Raw genomic sequence first — 16,638 nt, 5'->3', positions numbered from 1 at the left:
CCATCAGAGGCAACAGAAGGTACACTTTCACAAGTTACTGAGCTTCAGTTTCTTCATTTATGGAATGGGAATGACAAAAATCTATCTTCAAGGTGTTTTTTTGGTTTTTTTTTAATGTTTATTTTTGAAGGAGACAGAGCATGAGTCAGGGAGGGACAGAGAGAGAGGGAGACACAGAATCCGAAGCAGGCTCCAGGCTCTGAGCTGTTAGCACAGAGCCCGACGCGGGGCTCAAACCCACGAACCACGAGATCATGACCTGAGCCGAAGTCGGACGCTTAACTGACTGAGCCACCCAGGCGCCCCAATCTTCAAAGTTTTTAGGCCAAATCAAAATTATGTAGCACACAGTGGGCGCTCATCAGGTGTCGGCCTCCCTGTCCTCCAGGCATTGCTCAGGCTCCCAGCCCACGGATTCCAGCTGTGCCCCAAAGAGCTGAGTACAGCACCAGGATCTCTAAGAAAACGAACTGAAACAGGCCTCTCAGCCTGAACATGTTCACTGACTGGCCTTTCCTGTGTTTAGTCTCTATGGAAATTAAAGGGTAGAAAGAGACATTTAAATGCATCGAAGGGTATTTATCTGATCATTTGTGGCTACTTAGGAAAATTTATCACTAGTTTTATTTATTTATTTTTATTTTTGAGAGCGAGCAAGGGAGAGGGGCAGAGAGAGAGAAAGAAAGAGAATCTTAAGCAGGCTCCACACTCACCATGGAGCCGGACACGGGGCTCAATCCCACAACCCTGGGATCATGACCTGAGCCAAAACCAAGAGTCATGATCAACCAACAGTCACCCAGGCACCTCCACAGCTAGTTTTAAACTAAAACTCCTCTTCTTGGGACGCCTGGGTGGCTCTGTCGGTTAAGCGTCGACTTGGGCTTAGGTCATGATCTCACGGTTCATGAGTTCGAGCCCGGCTTTAGGCTCTGTGCTGACAGCTCAGAGCCTGGAGCCTGCTTCCGATTCTGTGTTTCCCTCTCTCTCTGATCCTTCCCCATTTGTGCTCTGTCTCTCAAAAATAAATAAACATTAAACTAAAACTCCTCTTCTGATGAAGGCAGGTTCACTCCCACCACTTTCATAATCCTCTACCACACCACAATGCAAAGGCTTCTAAAAAGTCAGATTCATTGCTTTTTCAAATAATACGCTTCAAAATTAAAGTACCTCCATTTTGGACTTGGCAAATTCTGACACGTTTTACCAGAGGTTTGCACTCGCCAACAAAATACAAAAGCTTGAGAGGAACTGATTTCACCTATCTAAAGATGGTATCCTCGCCCTGTGGTAGGACCTGGGACACTGCGCTTGGACAAGGAGGAATTCCCCATCATTAATAAGCGCCTCACTGCTGACCAGCCCCTGAGTTATCTCAGGTGGAGACCTCACGGTAAAAACTCTGGGAACGTGCTGATTAAGAAGCCCTAAAGTGCTGTGACGCGTGTGTCTTCATTCATGAAATCTACAATGGGAGGCAGTGGGAGGAATTCTTTAACTCCGGGTGAGGTGACTAGTCAGCTCCCGACTACGGTGTCTCCGGAACCAGAGGAACAGCCCACTAGCAAGAGAGGGAATGCTGAGCCCTAATGCATGTTTACAATGTATATTTATGACTGTTAACAGTTCAGCATCGGACGCATCAGGCACCGTCAAACTAGGGCCAGGACCTGTACTAGCTAAGGTCAGAGTGAATAGGCAACGTTACCCACTGCTATACTCGAAAACGCCGGGCGCGTAGTACCATCAGTGATAATTGGCTCCGTCCGGTTTTGAGCTCCCTTCCCAGCCCACACACGCCGCCCACCGCGCGCTGCAAAGCCCACAGGACCAGCGGACAGAGATGGTTAGGGGTCGGGATGCAGCCGCCCGCCCCCTGGGAGCGCACGCAGACCACTGACTCCTCATCTCCGAACTGGGACCGGGAGCGGCTTCCCCAGGGGCTGGGGCCCCGAGGCCGCACCCTCAGCCCCCGCCCCAGAGGAACAAACGAGCAGTCGCCGGCTTCGGGAGGTTCTCCCGAGCGGCGGAGCTCGGGGATGGGACCCCGGCTTCACGCCCCCGGCTCCGGGGGTGCCAGCCTTGTTTCCTGCTCCTTTCTCTGTAAAATGACAACTCCTCCGCCGGGCCATGTCCAACCCTCTGGGAAGCCCAGCTGGAACCCGAAAGCAGCCCCGGGCCCCTCGCAACCGCCCGCCCGGTGCCGTCCTCGCCCCCCGAAGCTCCTGACCTCCGAGTCTTTGCGCTGGTTGCGGTTGAACTCCCGGGCTTTGCCCCCGGGCAGGAGGCCTCCGCCGGCCCGAGGGGCTCCGGGTGGAGGCTGCGCGGTTGCCGGTGGCGGAGGTGGTGGCGGCTGGGGCTGTTTGTTGTTCATGATCAGCGGGCCGGGGCCGCCGGCTGCCGGCTCCATCTTGGCTGCTCCACACCCCCGGCTCAATTCACGGACTGTAGGCGTACTACAACTCTCGCGTGATTTCCCCCAGGAAACTTCCCCGATCGCCATATTAAGTGTGGCGGCAAGTGCTGGAAGCCATCTTGGCTGCCCAACATCTCGCGAGATTGCCTCTGCCGTGACTCCTCTCTCTCCAGTGTTTTTGGTTCTCACCTCCTTCAGTCCCGGTTTAGGTGCGGTTTTATCTGTGAGTACTCCCGTAGCTCCCTCAGTCAGTTTAGTTGCCCCTGCCCTTCTTTAACATAGCTTTGCACTTGTCACTGCTATAGCTCTGTTCCAAACGTTAGGAGATATAATAGTGAACAAAATGGACACGATCCCAGTTTTCACGGAGTTTACATTCACTTGGGGGAAATACGGGGAACAAACGAATAAGTCAATAAAACAGATTTATGATAAACATGCATTCATCATTCATTCAATAAACACTAAATGCTTCCTGCACTTTCAGGCAGTGCTATAGAATGGGGAACAAATTAAGTTCCTGCTCTAATGGTACATAACTTAGTACCTAGTGGGAGAGGTAAACAATGAGCACACAAATACGACATTAGAGAAGTAAGTGCTGAGAAGAAACAAAAAGAAGTGTAACAGATTAGGAAGTGGCAGTGATGATGGGACGCATGGCTATATTAGGTTGGATGCCCAGGGAAAACAAGCCTGAGGGTATGATTTTAAATGAGTTCTGAAGAAGCGCCATGGAGACAATTCAAGTGGAGGGACCGGCCAGCTACAGAGCCCCTGAGGTCAGTGTGGCAGGTGAGGGGATTAGGGAGAGGATAGGAGGAGATGAGGGCCAGATACATGCAGAGCCATGAAGGGCATGAAAACTTTTTGAATTTTATTCTAAGTGAAAAGGAAAACCATCAGAGTATGTCAACCACGGAGGTGTATGGTCTGATGTTTAAAAGACCAGTCTGGCTGCTTTTTTGGAGAAAGGATTAGAGAGTTGAGAGTGGATGAGGGTAAACAGATTAGGAGATTATATAGATGAAAATGGGTAGGAGATTATATAGATGAAAATGATGGTGCTTGCACCAGAGTAGTTATGATATTTCTACATTGTGTGGGTAGATTGGACAGGATTTAGTGAAAGGCTGGAATCCTATCAGCAGGATAGAGAGGAATAAAGGATGGGTCCTAGATTTTTGGTTTGAGAAACTAGGTGAGTGGTTGTATTGCTTATTAAAATAGGGAAGTCTGGGAGAAAGAAAAACAGGTTTAGGAGGAAGATCAAGATTTCAGTTTTGGACATGTCACATTTGAGATGCCCATTAAACATCTTAGAGGTGATGTGTCATAATTACCTGCTACTGTGTGGTAAAGTCCTTAAAGGCATTTTCTCCATCTTTCTCTCTCCAGAGTGCCACCTTTGCTGCTCCAGCTCGATTCCCAGAAAGTCCCTGTGATGCAGCTTTGGCGAAATTTCCACCAGGGTCCCAACTAGTAGGTGCTTTAGAAGTCTTTGCTGTAAAATAATGAATGAATCTAAAGCCACTCTGTTGCTACTTCTTCCTATTGATCTTCCTGTCCTTTGTCCCTGTTTCTTTTCATATCCAGTAACACACTTGGTAAATTAGCATTTCATCCAAGCTGGGCTGGGCCAAGGTGACAGGAAAAATGAAGGAATTTGCAGGAAAGGGACCCATGCAGTTCTTGGATAAAATCAGCAGATCCCACAAAACCCAACACATAACTGCTTTCTAGTTTTAGTAACTGGTTGGGCCAACGTCTAAGACTGGCCTACCACAAGCTCTATCTCCTTGGGGGGAAAAAATAGGCCTTTAAACACCCTATATTGCTTCAGCTACATCCAGGACAGGGAAGGTTTAAGGTTTTTGTTCAGTTATTCCCCTTGTAGTAATAGGTCCTAAGGAAACAAAGATTTAGACAAAGATATATGTACGATGAGATGTTCCAGCCAGTGGTATTTTCAGCTGTGCAAAATTGGGGCCAACCTAATTTGAGAAATAGCCAATAAGAAAATGGGTAACTAAATAATGGAGCACTGACAAAACAGAATATACAGAAACCATTGATATTTGTGTTTAATAATTAAGAATTTTTAGAGACCCTTAGGAAAATGGTTCCTTCTCTCCTCATCTGTAAAATGATGATAATCCCTTGTTTTATGAGACTATGGATCAAATGAGCTAATTTATGTGAAATAATTTTGATCACTATAAAGCATTTTTTAAAAAGGAATTATTGGGGCACCTGGGTGGCTCAGTTGGTTGAGCATCCGACTTCGGCTCAGGTCATGATCTCACGGTTCGTGAGTTCGAGCCCCGTGTCGGGCTCTGTGCTGGCAGCTCAGAGCCTGGAGCCTGCTTCAAATTCTATGTCTTCCTCTCTCTCTCTGCTCCCCCCTGGCTCATGCTCTGTCTCTCTCTCCTTCAAAAATAAATAAAAACATTAAAAAAAAAAAAAAGAATTATTGCCAAAAGGTGAAGCCTAGGTGAGAAGGCCCTTCCTCTACCATAAGTGGTTATGGTTCAAGAGACCGGAGGAAGTTAAATTTCATATCTGAGTCATTACAGCATGGCAGGGGCTGTACCAAGAAGACGGTGGTTATCCCAGTTAGGCTCTGGAGTAGGAAGTTGACACATACTGTGTGCCTCCAGGGTGTCATCTACTGAGCAAGATGCTTCACCTCCGTCTATACCTAACTGCATGCCGGGAGGCAAAGTGAGCCTCTTTCTGGCAATTTCTGTCTTAGCCCTGGTCAGGTTATTACCAGTCCATGAAATGCTGCATATTAAAGTCATGACTTGTGGGGCACCTATGGGCCAGGTCTTAACCTCTATCTAGTTGCAATGCCATGTGGCGTTTTCTCCATTAATGGTTATGAGAGGAAGAAAATATGGATAATGTGTTAGTTAGTTAGTTAGTGAATAGGGCAAATAACCTGAATCTTGTCTCCCAAAGGAATCAGCTGTCTGTCCTGGGACATATTAATTTATAACTTCCTAGCCTTCTTACATGCAGTATGGCTTAGTCAAAAGAGGACACAGAGATACATCCAGGGGAGCCTGGGTGGCTCAGTCTGTTAAGGGTCCGACTCTTGATTTCGGCTCAGGTCATGATCTCACGGTTGAGTTTGTGCGATTAAGTCCCACATCAGGGCTGACAGTTCAGAGCCCACTTGGGATTCTGTCTCTCCCTCTCCTTCTGCCCCTTCCTTGCTCATTCTCTTTCCCTCTCTCTCTCTCAAAATAGATAAACTTAAAGAAAATTAAAACACACACACACACACACACACACACACACACACACACACACACACATCCAATGACTGATTTGACATCTCACTTGGATATCTAATAGGCATTTCAAACTTAACATGTTACAAACAGAACTCCCAATTTTCCCTCCCTTTACCCAAACCTGCTCTTCTCTTGCTTTTCCTCATCTGAATAGGTGATATTACCAACTGCCCATTTTTCTCAAGCCAAAACCTAGGACACATCCTTAATTTCTCTCCTTCCCCCTTCCATCTAGTGGGGCGGTGACTTTCCCATCAAAACCTGTCCTGGCGCCTTCCCTGCCCTTCACGAACATCATTACTCGTCTTCCCTGCTTCCCTCGCTGCTGTTGTTTTCCTGATTCTCCCCACAGCCAGACTGAGCTTTTAGAACCACATATCAACTGGTGTAATTTCTTTGCTCTTACTCTGCCATGGCTTCCCACCTCACTTAGATTTAAGTTGTAACTCTCTACAAGGCCCACATGGGCCCAGCAGGGCCCTGCCTGCTTCTCTGACCTCAGCCCCTACCACACTCCTCCTTTAGCCTCAGGGCCCTCCGCACTCTCTCTCTCTCTCTCTCTCTCTCTGTAGCCTGCCAAGTTTGCAGCCACCTCAAGGTCTTTGCACTAGCTGGTTTTTTGCAGTGAGGGGAGCAGGGAACTTGGGATGTTCTTTTCGTAGATAGTAACAATAACAACAGCAACTCTCTATATATGTTTACTATATATATATGGCGGGCACCATGCCAAGGACTTAAACTCATTTAATCATGGTATTTCTCCCATTTTGCAGATGGAGAAGCCAAGAATTTGAAAGGTAAAGGGTTTGCTCAAGGTCACATAGTGTCTTAGGTCAGGTTCCCTGGAAAACAGGCTCTGAGGCAGAGATTTAGGAGGTATGTTGGAGACTGATCCTGGTAATAACACCTGTACAAAGGTGGGAGAAACAGGACTTGGGGGCTGGAGGAGGGAGAAGTTCAACTGTGACACAGTTGTCACAGAGATCTCAGTGGATCCTCAAGGGTTATCCCATATTGGAGGCCAAGGGGCCAGGCCTTTATACTCCTGCATGGACAAATCCTTGGGCGGCAGACTGCCTGGGAAGGGGGTATATCCTTGGGCAAGGTAGCTCTCTTTACCAAAAGCAACAGCTGGAGAAGGACTTAGCTGCAAACTGCTAGCAGCCAACACTCTGTGCAATAGAAGCAGGAGAGCCCGGTCTTGGAAGGAGAATTTGAGCCATGCATCACAGCATCCAGGCCACATCAGGCATTAGTTTCTAGCTCTGTGCAGCAAATGACCCTAACATTTAAGGATCGAGACAGCAAATATTTATTATCTCATAGTTTCTATTGGTCAAAAATCTGGGGATAGCTTTGCTGAGTGCATTTCACTCAAGGATGTTAAAGAAAAAAATATTCTGACACTTTGTTAACATAGTAAAGAAGACTTTAGTCAGTACCCTTGCAATAGGTGTCAAGGCTATCGGTAGGTGAGAAAGATTGGGCTCAACTCCAAATCCAGCAAAAATAGCTGGGGATTTGTAGCCAACAAGTGGAATGAGGGGGTCAGTGGATGAAAAAAAGTTAACAAGAGGAGACAGCTAGGGTAGGGCGATTCTTGCTAAACTGACTCAAAAGGAATTCTTGCTGAAGGCAGGCCAAGGTGATCAGATATCAAGGATAGAGAATGAAGAATATGATCAGATATCAAGAGTGAGGAGATTCTTGCTAAACTGACTTAGTGGGATTCTTGTTACATTTTGGCTATGCAGGCCTGGCAAGGATCCCCCCCTTACTCTCCCTCTCCCTCTGCACCTCTGCCTGCTCTTTCTCTCTCTTAAGAAAGAAAAGAAAAGAACAGAAAAGAAAAGAAGAGAAAAGAAAAGAAAAGAAAAGAAAAGAAAAAAGAAAAAAGGGCTCAGAGGAGCCTGACTCCAGTTTGGACAAGCAGAGCGTCTTTGTCAAGGTCTGTCATGAGGTTACAGTCAAGCTATTGTCCAGGGCTGTGGTCTTATCTGACAGCTTGACCCGGGGAGGGGAGAGATGATGGGACATATTCAAATGATAGGCAAGTGTTAAAATCATAGGGGGTGCAGGGAGAGGCTTCTAGGAAGATGGAGTAGGAAGCACCAGGACTCGGTCTCCCCACCTAGAGCAGAGTTGCACTGGCAGAATCTGTCTGATGTTACTATTTTGGAACCCTGAAGTTTGTTGAAGGCTTTGCAACTTCCAGGGGAAGGGCTGGAGAGTAATTTATGATTAACTTTGATCAGTTTCAGCTTTTAGTACACAATTTACCCATCCCCAGTGGCTTGTTACTATTCTCCCTTTTTTTTTCTATATGAGACTAATACATTTAAAAAATAATTGGAGGTGCCTAGGTGGCTCAGTGGGTTGAGTGTCTGTCTGGCTCTTGATTTCGGCTCAGGTCATGATCCCAGGGGCATGGGATTGAGGCTTGTGGCCAGCTCGCGCTGCTTAAGATTCTCTCTCTCCCTCCCTCTCCCCCTCTTGCAAGGGCTCCCTCTCTCTCTTAAAAAAATAAAAAATAATAATAAAGAAAAAAATTGTTAGCGTGAAAACCAGTATTACTGTATCTTTGGTTTGTAACTCCACACTTTGTGTTTTACATAACTTAGAAGAATAATGAATTTTAAAGAATTATTAGTCTGTTTTGGGGTATACAATGTATAAAGATGATATTTTGTAACATCAACAACCAAAAGGGGTGAGAACAGAGTGAAGGAGCAGAGTTTTTGTATATTATTGAAGGTATATGTTCAAATTAGAGCATTGTAAGTTTAGAATCTTCAGTGTAACCCCATGGTAACCACAAAGAAAATAGCTATATAATACACACAAAAGGAAATGAGAAAGGAATTTAAACAATTCACTACGAAAAAAAAATCAACTAAACACAAAAGAAGACCATAATGCAGGAAATGAGGGACTGTAAGGCATATAGAATACAAATAGCACAGTGACAGAAGTAAGTCCCCCTTAATACGTAATTACTTTAAGTGTACATAGATTTAACTCCCCAGTCAAAAGGCAGAGATTGGCAGAGTGGACAAACACATGACCTAACTATATGCTGTCTATAAGAGACTCACTTGAGATCCAAAGGCACATCTGCAGATGATGAAAGGAGTTGAAAGGAGAGGATGGAAAAAGATATTCCACATAAATAGTCACCAAAAGAGAGCAGGGATGGCCATACTAATATCAGACAGAATCGATTTTAAATTAAAAAAAAAATTAGAAGAGACAAAGAAGGACATTGTGTCTTAATAAAAGCCTCAATACAGCACGAAGCTATGATAATTACATTTATGCACCTGATGAAGACCATCAAGATATATAAAGCAAACACTGATAGAATTGAAGGGGGAAACGGACAGTTCTACGGTAACGGTTGGAGACTCCGATACCCCACTCACAATAATGGTTAGAACAACCAGACAGAAGATAATCAAGGAAACAGAGGGCTCAAACAACACAATAAGCCAACTAGATCTAACAGGCACACAGAACACTCTATCCAAGAAAGGGGAACCCTCTTGCACCGTTGGTGGGAATGCAAACTGGTACAGCCGCTCTGGAAAACAATGTGGAACTTCCTCAAAAAATTAAAACCAGAACTACCCTACGACCCAGCAATAGCACTATTAGGAATTTATCCCCAGGATACAGGAGTGCTGATTCATAGGGGCACATGTACCCCAATGTTTATTAGCAGCACTATCAACAATAGCAAAATTATGGAAAGAGCCCAAATGTCCATCAACTGATAAATGGATAAAAAAGATATGGTTTATATATACAATGGAATACTACTTGGCAATGAGAAAGAATGAAATCTTGTCATTTGCAACAATGTGGATGGAACTGGAGGGTATTATGCTATGTGAAATAAGTCAGTCAGAGAAAGATGTCATATGTTTTCACTCATATGTGGAATTTGAGAGGTTTAACAGAAGACCAAAGGGGAAGGGAAGGAAAATTAAGTTTCAAACAGAGAGGGAGGCAAACCATAAGAGACTCATAAATACAGAGAACAAACTGAGGGTTGATGGGGGTGGGGGATTGGGGGGGGGGGGAAATGGGAGATGGGCATTGAGGGCACGTGTTGGGATGAGCACTGGGTGTTGTGTGTAAGTGATGAATCATGGGAATCTACTCCTGAAGCCAAGAGTGCACTGTATATACACTGTATGTTAGCTAACTTAACAACAAACTATTAAAAAAAAAGAGAACACTCTATCCAACAACAAAAGCATACACTTTAGTAAGCCCACAGCATAGATAGGAAAAAGCCACAGGCGGTGGTTTGCTCCCCATTGTATGTGTGACAGAGAAAGACAGTTCCCTTCTTACTATACCTATTAGATTTGAGATAAAGTCACCTTTGCTTAAAAGAAAGTTCACACTCAGCTCTCCCCTCTGTCGACAGATTTGCATGAAAGCAAGCTGTAGGAGTGAGTGCACCTCAGAGAAGGCTGTGCTCACTTAACCTTCAGTAGAGCAGTATGCTCTTATTTATCCAGTTCAAGCTCTTTCTCCTTTCCCTGATGAGAAAACACCTCTAAGTGGCCCTGTGGAAGTAATTTGCCCAGATAGAAACCCAAAGGCAAGAGAATCATTGAAGAGAATGGACCTTTCGCTTGGTGTTTATGCGCTGAAATAGTGGTGTCAGTAATGAACATGAGTGTGAATTTCTGTGGTTTAAAAACAACCAAATCCAGAGCACAAGGGCCCCACGGGTCATCAGTAAATCTTTGGGGCCCCAAGAGAGGAAACTTTGACCTGGTTTGGTTCTGGCTTTGGGAAGCAGAATTCTTTACGCCAGGAGGCAGCAGTTCCCTGGGCTGTCAGGGCCGTTAGCAAAGTCATGGCATCTGCAGTTTGGGTCTTCATGCCCATGCTCTTTCCTCTGCTGAAAGGATCTTCGCTAAGACATAAGAACCATAGGGAAACTGCCTGAAAGTACCCTTGGGGAGTTTCCAGGTGACTCAGAAGAAAGGCCACAAGGGAGCCAGAAAGACTGGAGGTCAAATCCTAGGTCTACCTGTCAGTGGCACTGTGACTGGAGATACGTGGTTTCCTCATGGCGCTGAGCTTGTTTCAGCAGGTCTGGGGCAGGATCCTGGGATCCGTATTTTTCAAACCAAACATTCAAACCAAACCTGGTTGGAGGCTGTTTCTTAGAAGCAATATTGCCTGGTGTTAAGCATAGACCCTGAAGCCGGACTGTCTGGGTTAATTCCAGCTTCACCAACTTGGGAGTTGTATACCCTCGGGCAAGTTACTCCACCTCCCTGTCTCAATTTCCCCATCTGTACTATGGAGATAATAGTAATATCTGTCTTATGGGGTTATTGTGAAGATCAAGTATGCTTATTGTGTAAAGCATTTAGAATGGAGCCAGTTAGAGCAAACACTATGTGTTACTATTCCATAGCCACAAACCTCATCCACAACTCCAAAATTAAAAAAATTTTAAAAATCAGAAATTCCCCTCGAAGCTTGTCACAAATCAGTTTAGCAGCAAAACCTGATCTAAATGAATGGGAGGCTTTTGATAGTCTTTATCCCTTATTCTGTGAATATTAAAACATAATTGAGAAAATATCAACACATTTGATTATGTAATGTCACCGCCCCATAGGTATTACATAATATACTGAGTATTTGTGTATTTCCTAAAAATATGAAATATTCTCAACTTCAAAACACAAGGTTTCAGAGAAGGGACCGTGGAGCTATATTTTATTATTTGTTGGCAGGAGACCATGTGTGACAACCAGAGAATGTGAGAAAAGTCGCCATCTGGTGGTTGCAATGGAGAACCACGTCACACGGAGGGCAGGATGGGCGGGGGAAAGCCTGAACATCAGAGACAAATAGACCCTCTGGCCCACAATCTAGAGCAATTCTTTCTAGAGGACGTTTTAAAATATGTTCAAGGGCTGCGGTACGGGCAGAGAAGACACCACTGCCAAGAAAATGAATATTCAATTTATTAAAGCAACAAAAACATTACTTCAGCTTTTTCAAGTACAGCTTTTAGATCTTATTTATAAATCTAGCAAATGTTAATTACTTTTAATTGAAGGAAATTTGAATACCCAATTTATTTATAAATTTAAACTCCTTTAAACATTTCCGATTTGAGTTCCTTTTTTTTGTTCGGTTTTGAGAGACAGTGCACACACACGCCGTTACACACCCTAATTGGAATCACAAATTACTTTCCCAGGTAATTTTTAAGTTGCTTTATCAGTCTGCTGAGATTTCCTAATACCATAGTGAATCCTGGCCAGGATGCAGGTGGATTTAGCATATGCTACCTAGACTAGAATACTTTGTTCAATATCCTTTTTTTTCTAAGTTTATTTTTGAGAGAGAGAGAGAGCATGAGCAGGGGAGGGGCAGAGAGAAGGAGGAATAGAATCTAAAGCAGGCTCCAGGCTCTGAGGTGTCAGCACAGAGCCCTACATGGGGCTTGAACTCAAACCATGAGATCATGACTTGAGCTGAAACCAAGAGTTGGGCGCTTAACCAACTGAGTCACCCAGGTGCCCCTTTCATTTTTTATTAAGCCATTCATTCATATCAGTATATAGACTCATAGTTTCCTATTTATTCAATGGTTTTTAAGCCATTATTTTGGTGTCAGATTGTCTCAGATTTGCCCAGTGTGAATCCCTTAAAGCTGGCCTCTGTGTCTTTTTGACATGCCCCCATCATTTTTTTGAGTACTTCCTTTCTCTCTGGCTCACCTTGTACTTTTCCTGCCCAGCCATGGAATCAGCCCTTTCTCCAGTCAGTCCTGGCTCCTTTAAGTGGAAAATGTAGTACCTGAATCTGGATGCTAGATGTGTGCACCATAATGGGGGAAGGAGACAGCTGCCAGGTTCACATATTAGACAGAGCTAGGGAATGTTTGTACACACACATACCTATGTTTATTTTGGAATTCATGAATTCACAGCAATACCTCCTATTCAAACACACTAGAGTTCATCCTAGTCTTCTCTTTCCGATTGGTAACACCTTCTCCAAAAATGAGAAAAATTGGCTTCTATTATTCTTACGATTTTTGCTTATTTGATCAAGTCCCATGTTCCTATCCTACCTGCCACTGTCATCCCTCCCCTGTGTCAACGTCCCCCTCATCCCACTTAGGATAACTCCCTGCACTGGGCCTCACCCCAGCTCCCACATCCACATACCTGGCTACAAATCCATGTAGGTGCCTAGCTTGCTCTGCCCTACCGAATGGCAGAATTGTGGGTAAAGGAAAAAGGAAAGAGGAATCTGAGACTTATTGGAATTTTATGTAAACTCCACAAAAGAAATCTGATTCTCACTGATGTATCTCAAGTATCTAAAACAGACTTTTGGCACATAGTAGGCGATAAGAAAACTTTGAAGAATCAGTTTTATGAAACTATAAGGTCAACAGTTCATTTAAATTCCTTATATTCAAATATTTAAGATATTTTCCCACCATAACAGATGACTTTTTATAATCTCAAGAGTTATCAAATAGATTCACAAGACGGTTAAAAGTTTAAATCACTAATTAGGCAATATGAAGTTTATCTTAAATTCAGATTTATGTGTATGGATGAAGCTTCCAGAATTAAAAACACGTCATTTTTCTAGTCTGCATAGAAATCATCAACATTGTTTGGGGCCAATTTAACAAAACATAAAAGGTTTTGTTTTTTTTTTAATTTTTTTTAATGTTTATTTATTTTTGAGAGACAGAGCACAAGCGGGGGAGGGGCAGAGAGAGTGGGAGACACAGAATCCGGAGCAGGCTTCAGCTTCTGAGCTGCCAGCACAGAGCCCAGTGCGGGGCTCGAACCCACGAACTGTGAGATCATGACCTGAGCTGAAGTCTGACGCTTAACTGAGTGAGCCACCCAGGCACCCCCGTATTATTTTTTTTTTTCAAAAAATTGTTTTAACGTTTATTTTTGAGAGACAGAACACAAGCAGGGGAGGGGCAGAGAGAGAGAGAGGGAAACACAGAATCCAAAGCAGGCTCCAGGCTCTGAGCTGTCAGCACAGAGCCCGACTTGGGACTTGGAACTCACAAACTGAGATCATGACCTGAGCTGAAGTCTGACGCTTAACTGAGTGAGCCACCCAGGCACCCTAGAAAAGTATTACTTTTGAAAGATATTAATACATAGTCACATCAGAAGCCACAGAGATAACTCTAGAGATGGCTACAGGTGTGGGAGGGGCTGAAGCTTTCCTAACTTTAGAGACTTTAAGGAAAAAAAAAAGGTACAGGGTCTTAAAGGGGAACTGCACAAATGAGGAACCCTGAAGCGTAAGCAGATTTGTCTTTTTTTTTTTTTTAACTTTTTAAAGATTTTATTTTTAAGTAATCTCTACACCCAATGTGGGGCTCAAACTCACAACCCTGAGATCAAGAGTTGTACACTCCACTGAGTCAGTCAGGTGCCCCGCAGATTTGCTTCTTGATGGAGTTTACAATGGAAGTGCTTTGGCACAGAGCAGGCAAACAAAACTTAGGATCACTACAGGGGCGTCTGGGTGGCTCAGTGGGTTGAGCTCTTGACTTTGGCTCAGGTTGTGATTCTGGGGTTGTGGGATTGAGCCCTGCGCCAGCCTCCATGTTGAGGGCGGAGCCTGAATGAGATTTTTCTCTCCCTCTCTCATCTCTCTCTCTCTATACACATATATATATGGAGATATTATTGAACTCTGCACCCAGCCTGCTCCTCTCCATATTAGGTCCTCAGCAAATCTCTATCAGAGACTGCTGACTGGCCCATGACTCATCCCACCCTCGAAAACAAATTCTAATGACGTTCTGTTGTTCAGTCAAGAATGACACAGAATCCCAATAAGGTCTTATCATTTTAATTGACTTTAATGATTATTGCTCATCTGCAAGGATTAATATTGCATTCATTAAAAATCATTCAATACAAAATAAACTTGTTCCTCCCAAGTTGCTCTCCACACGCTCCCTCTGATGCCAGACATTTTCCCACAGTGTCCTTTGTTACATGGCTTGACAGAGATGGAACCCTTACCTATTATTCCTATGGACACAGAAATAGATGGGGAGCAGGGGGCAGGCCAGAGGGCTGCGGGACCTGGGCCCCTTCCCTCCAGCAGAGCTGATGCGATGGATACCACTGTTGGCCAGGTTACCTCCCCTAAAGGATGGGGTGTTCTGATTGGCTGGTTCAATGCCCTGGGGAAAAAGGGCTTGAACCATTAGCATCTACAGAAAAGAAAGCATGGTCACACTGAAAAGGAGTGGGAAGGGGCTGGGTGGGGGAGAACTAGGAGAGGAAAAGGAAAAACGTTTTGGCAAGACTCTGCTAGAAGGCTGCAGAGTGAAAGCTTTCCTTTCGTATGTTACTGTTTTTTTAATGTCTGTCTCTCTGATCAATGGCAACAGAGAAATGAACATTTCTAGTACCTAGCACTAATGCCTGACCCAACTTTGAAGGATCACCAGCTAGAACAAGTTGAGGATTTGGAATCCTGGATAATTATATACTTAAAGCTCATGAGCATAAAGCTCATTGGACCATGCAGAAATGCTGGTAAGCAGGGTGCATGGCATGGGAACACACCTCTCTAATCTTTGAGGGCCTCTCTAGGGATTCTTTCCAAGTATGGGCCAGGACGCACGGATTACCTTCTCTGTGCACAAACTGCCCTTTAAGATCTTGGTTCAAAAACTCTTTGTGAAATGTGTCAATTAAAAGTGGTACCACTTCCGTGAAACTAACATGATACATGGGGCCTAAAGTCCCGGACCAGTTATACGGAACTATATTTCCCTCACCCTGGCCCAATTTATCCTTCTTCCTCCCATCCACATCTACCTCCCTTTAAATATTTTAGGTTGCAAAAGCACAGCTGACCAGAAATTTGCTCTTAAAGGATAAATCCTAAAGATAGAGCTCAGTGTTTTAGACTGAGTAATGGCTCAAGAAATTCGCCATCAGCACAAGCTGTATGGGGCAGAGCTGATAGAATTTGCCGTTATGGCCCCAGTTCATTGATGCTATCAACTATGGGCTTAGAAACAGAGGGACTTATCAAGAGTTTGAGATCAGCACTTCTCTAGACTCAACTGTGTACTCTCAGCTCCAAAGGTTCAAAAGAGAAACTGGTAACAACTAATCACCCAAGCAGTTCCTCAGTGTTAACACTAAACATTTTTTTTTTTTTTTGTACAACAGAAATCAATGCTAAGGGACAAAATTCAACTGAATAGAGTGCAGTCTGGTTAAAAACCTGAAAAATGAGAAGGTCTGGTGGGAGTGGAGGAAGGGCTGTACTAAATCCAAGTGGACCAACTGGATCTTAACAATACACATCTCTGAACCAGACACACCACCTTCACACAGGAAACAGGGCTTGGAACATCTGGGGAAATGAACATGCGCCACCTACATCTAACCTACCTGGCTGGTGAGTACCATCCCTGCTCCTCTGAAGAAGTGAAAGAGCACTGATTTCAGCAGCTAAGAAATGGGCTCTTTTAAGGCAATTTAGACATTGCAGATTGTTCAACATGGAAGGTACCTTAGCATTTCCTGTTAATAAGGTACCCAATTAAGACTAAAGTCCCCAGAAATGGGAAAGGAAGAATCACCTTTCTGGGCTGGGAGAGTAAAATCCTTCTTTAGTGACTAGGGTGAGGAACCTTGAACCTCAGTTTCATCTAAAGAGCCATGAAGCAAGTTCCTGTGTGGTCTGCAGAACTTGGATAATGAGATGAAAAAACAAAAATGAAATTATAGAAAAAAAAAAAAAATCAACAGGAAAGGAATAAGAAGAAAATAAAAGTTATCTTAAAAAATATTTCTTTTAGAGTTGTGTGGTTCATGTGGACTGGTCCTTGGGAATATGGTCCATTAGTAT

At 44.1% G+C, this 16,638-nt stretch overlaps 2 protein-coding genes and 1 long non-coding RNA gene across 3 annotated transcripts in view; 1 reads left to right on the top strand and 2 right to left on the bottom strand.

The window, feature by feature from the left end:
• STRIP1 (striatin interacting protein 1) overlaps nt 1-2,434 on the bottom strand; it is an 18,239-nt gene extending 15,805 nt beyond the window's left edge. The window contains exon 1 of the mRNA XM_042998143.1: nt 2,234-2,434. Coding sequence (XP_042854077.1) covers nt 2,234-2,413 — 180 coding nt within the window. The 5' untranslated portion in view covers nt 2,414-2,434. The remainder of the gene's footprint in view (nt 1-2,233) is intronic.
• LOC122241551 lies at nt 2,258-15,991 on the top strand. The gene is made up of 3 exons (XR_006221786.1): nt 2,258-2,642; nt 3,818-3,901; nt 15,954-15,991. It is a non-coding gene; the product is annotated as an uncharacterized LOC122241551 (long non-coding RNA).
• Nucleotides 14,600-16,638, bottom strand: part of AHCYL1 (adenosylhomocysteinase like 1) — a 38,099-nt gene continuing 36,060 nt past the window's right edge. Inside the window, exon 17 of the mRNA XM_007076407.3 lies at nt 14,600-16,638. Coding sequence (XP_007076469.2) covers nt 16,632-16,638 — 7 coding nt within the window. The 3' untranslated portion in view covers nt 14,600-16,631.

This window comes from Panthera tigris, chromosome C1 (genome assembly GCF_018350195.1).
Source record: "Panthera tigris isolate Pti1 chromosome C1, P.tigris_Pti1_mat1.1, whole genome shotgun sequence".
Classification (NCBI taxonomy): domain Eukaryota; kingdom Metazoa; phylum Chordata; class Mammalia; order Carnivora; family Felidae; genus Panthera; species Panthera tigris.
Note: the sequence above shows the minus strand (reverse complement) of the source record. Positions and strands in the feature narration are given on the sequence as shown.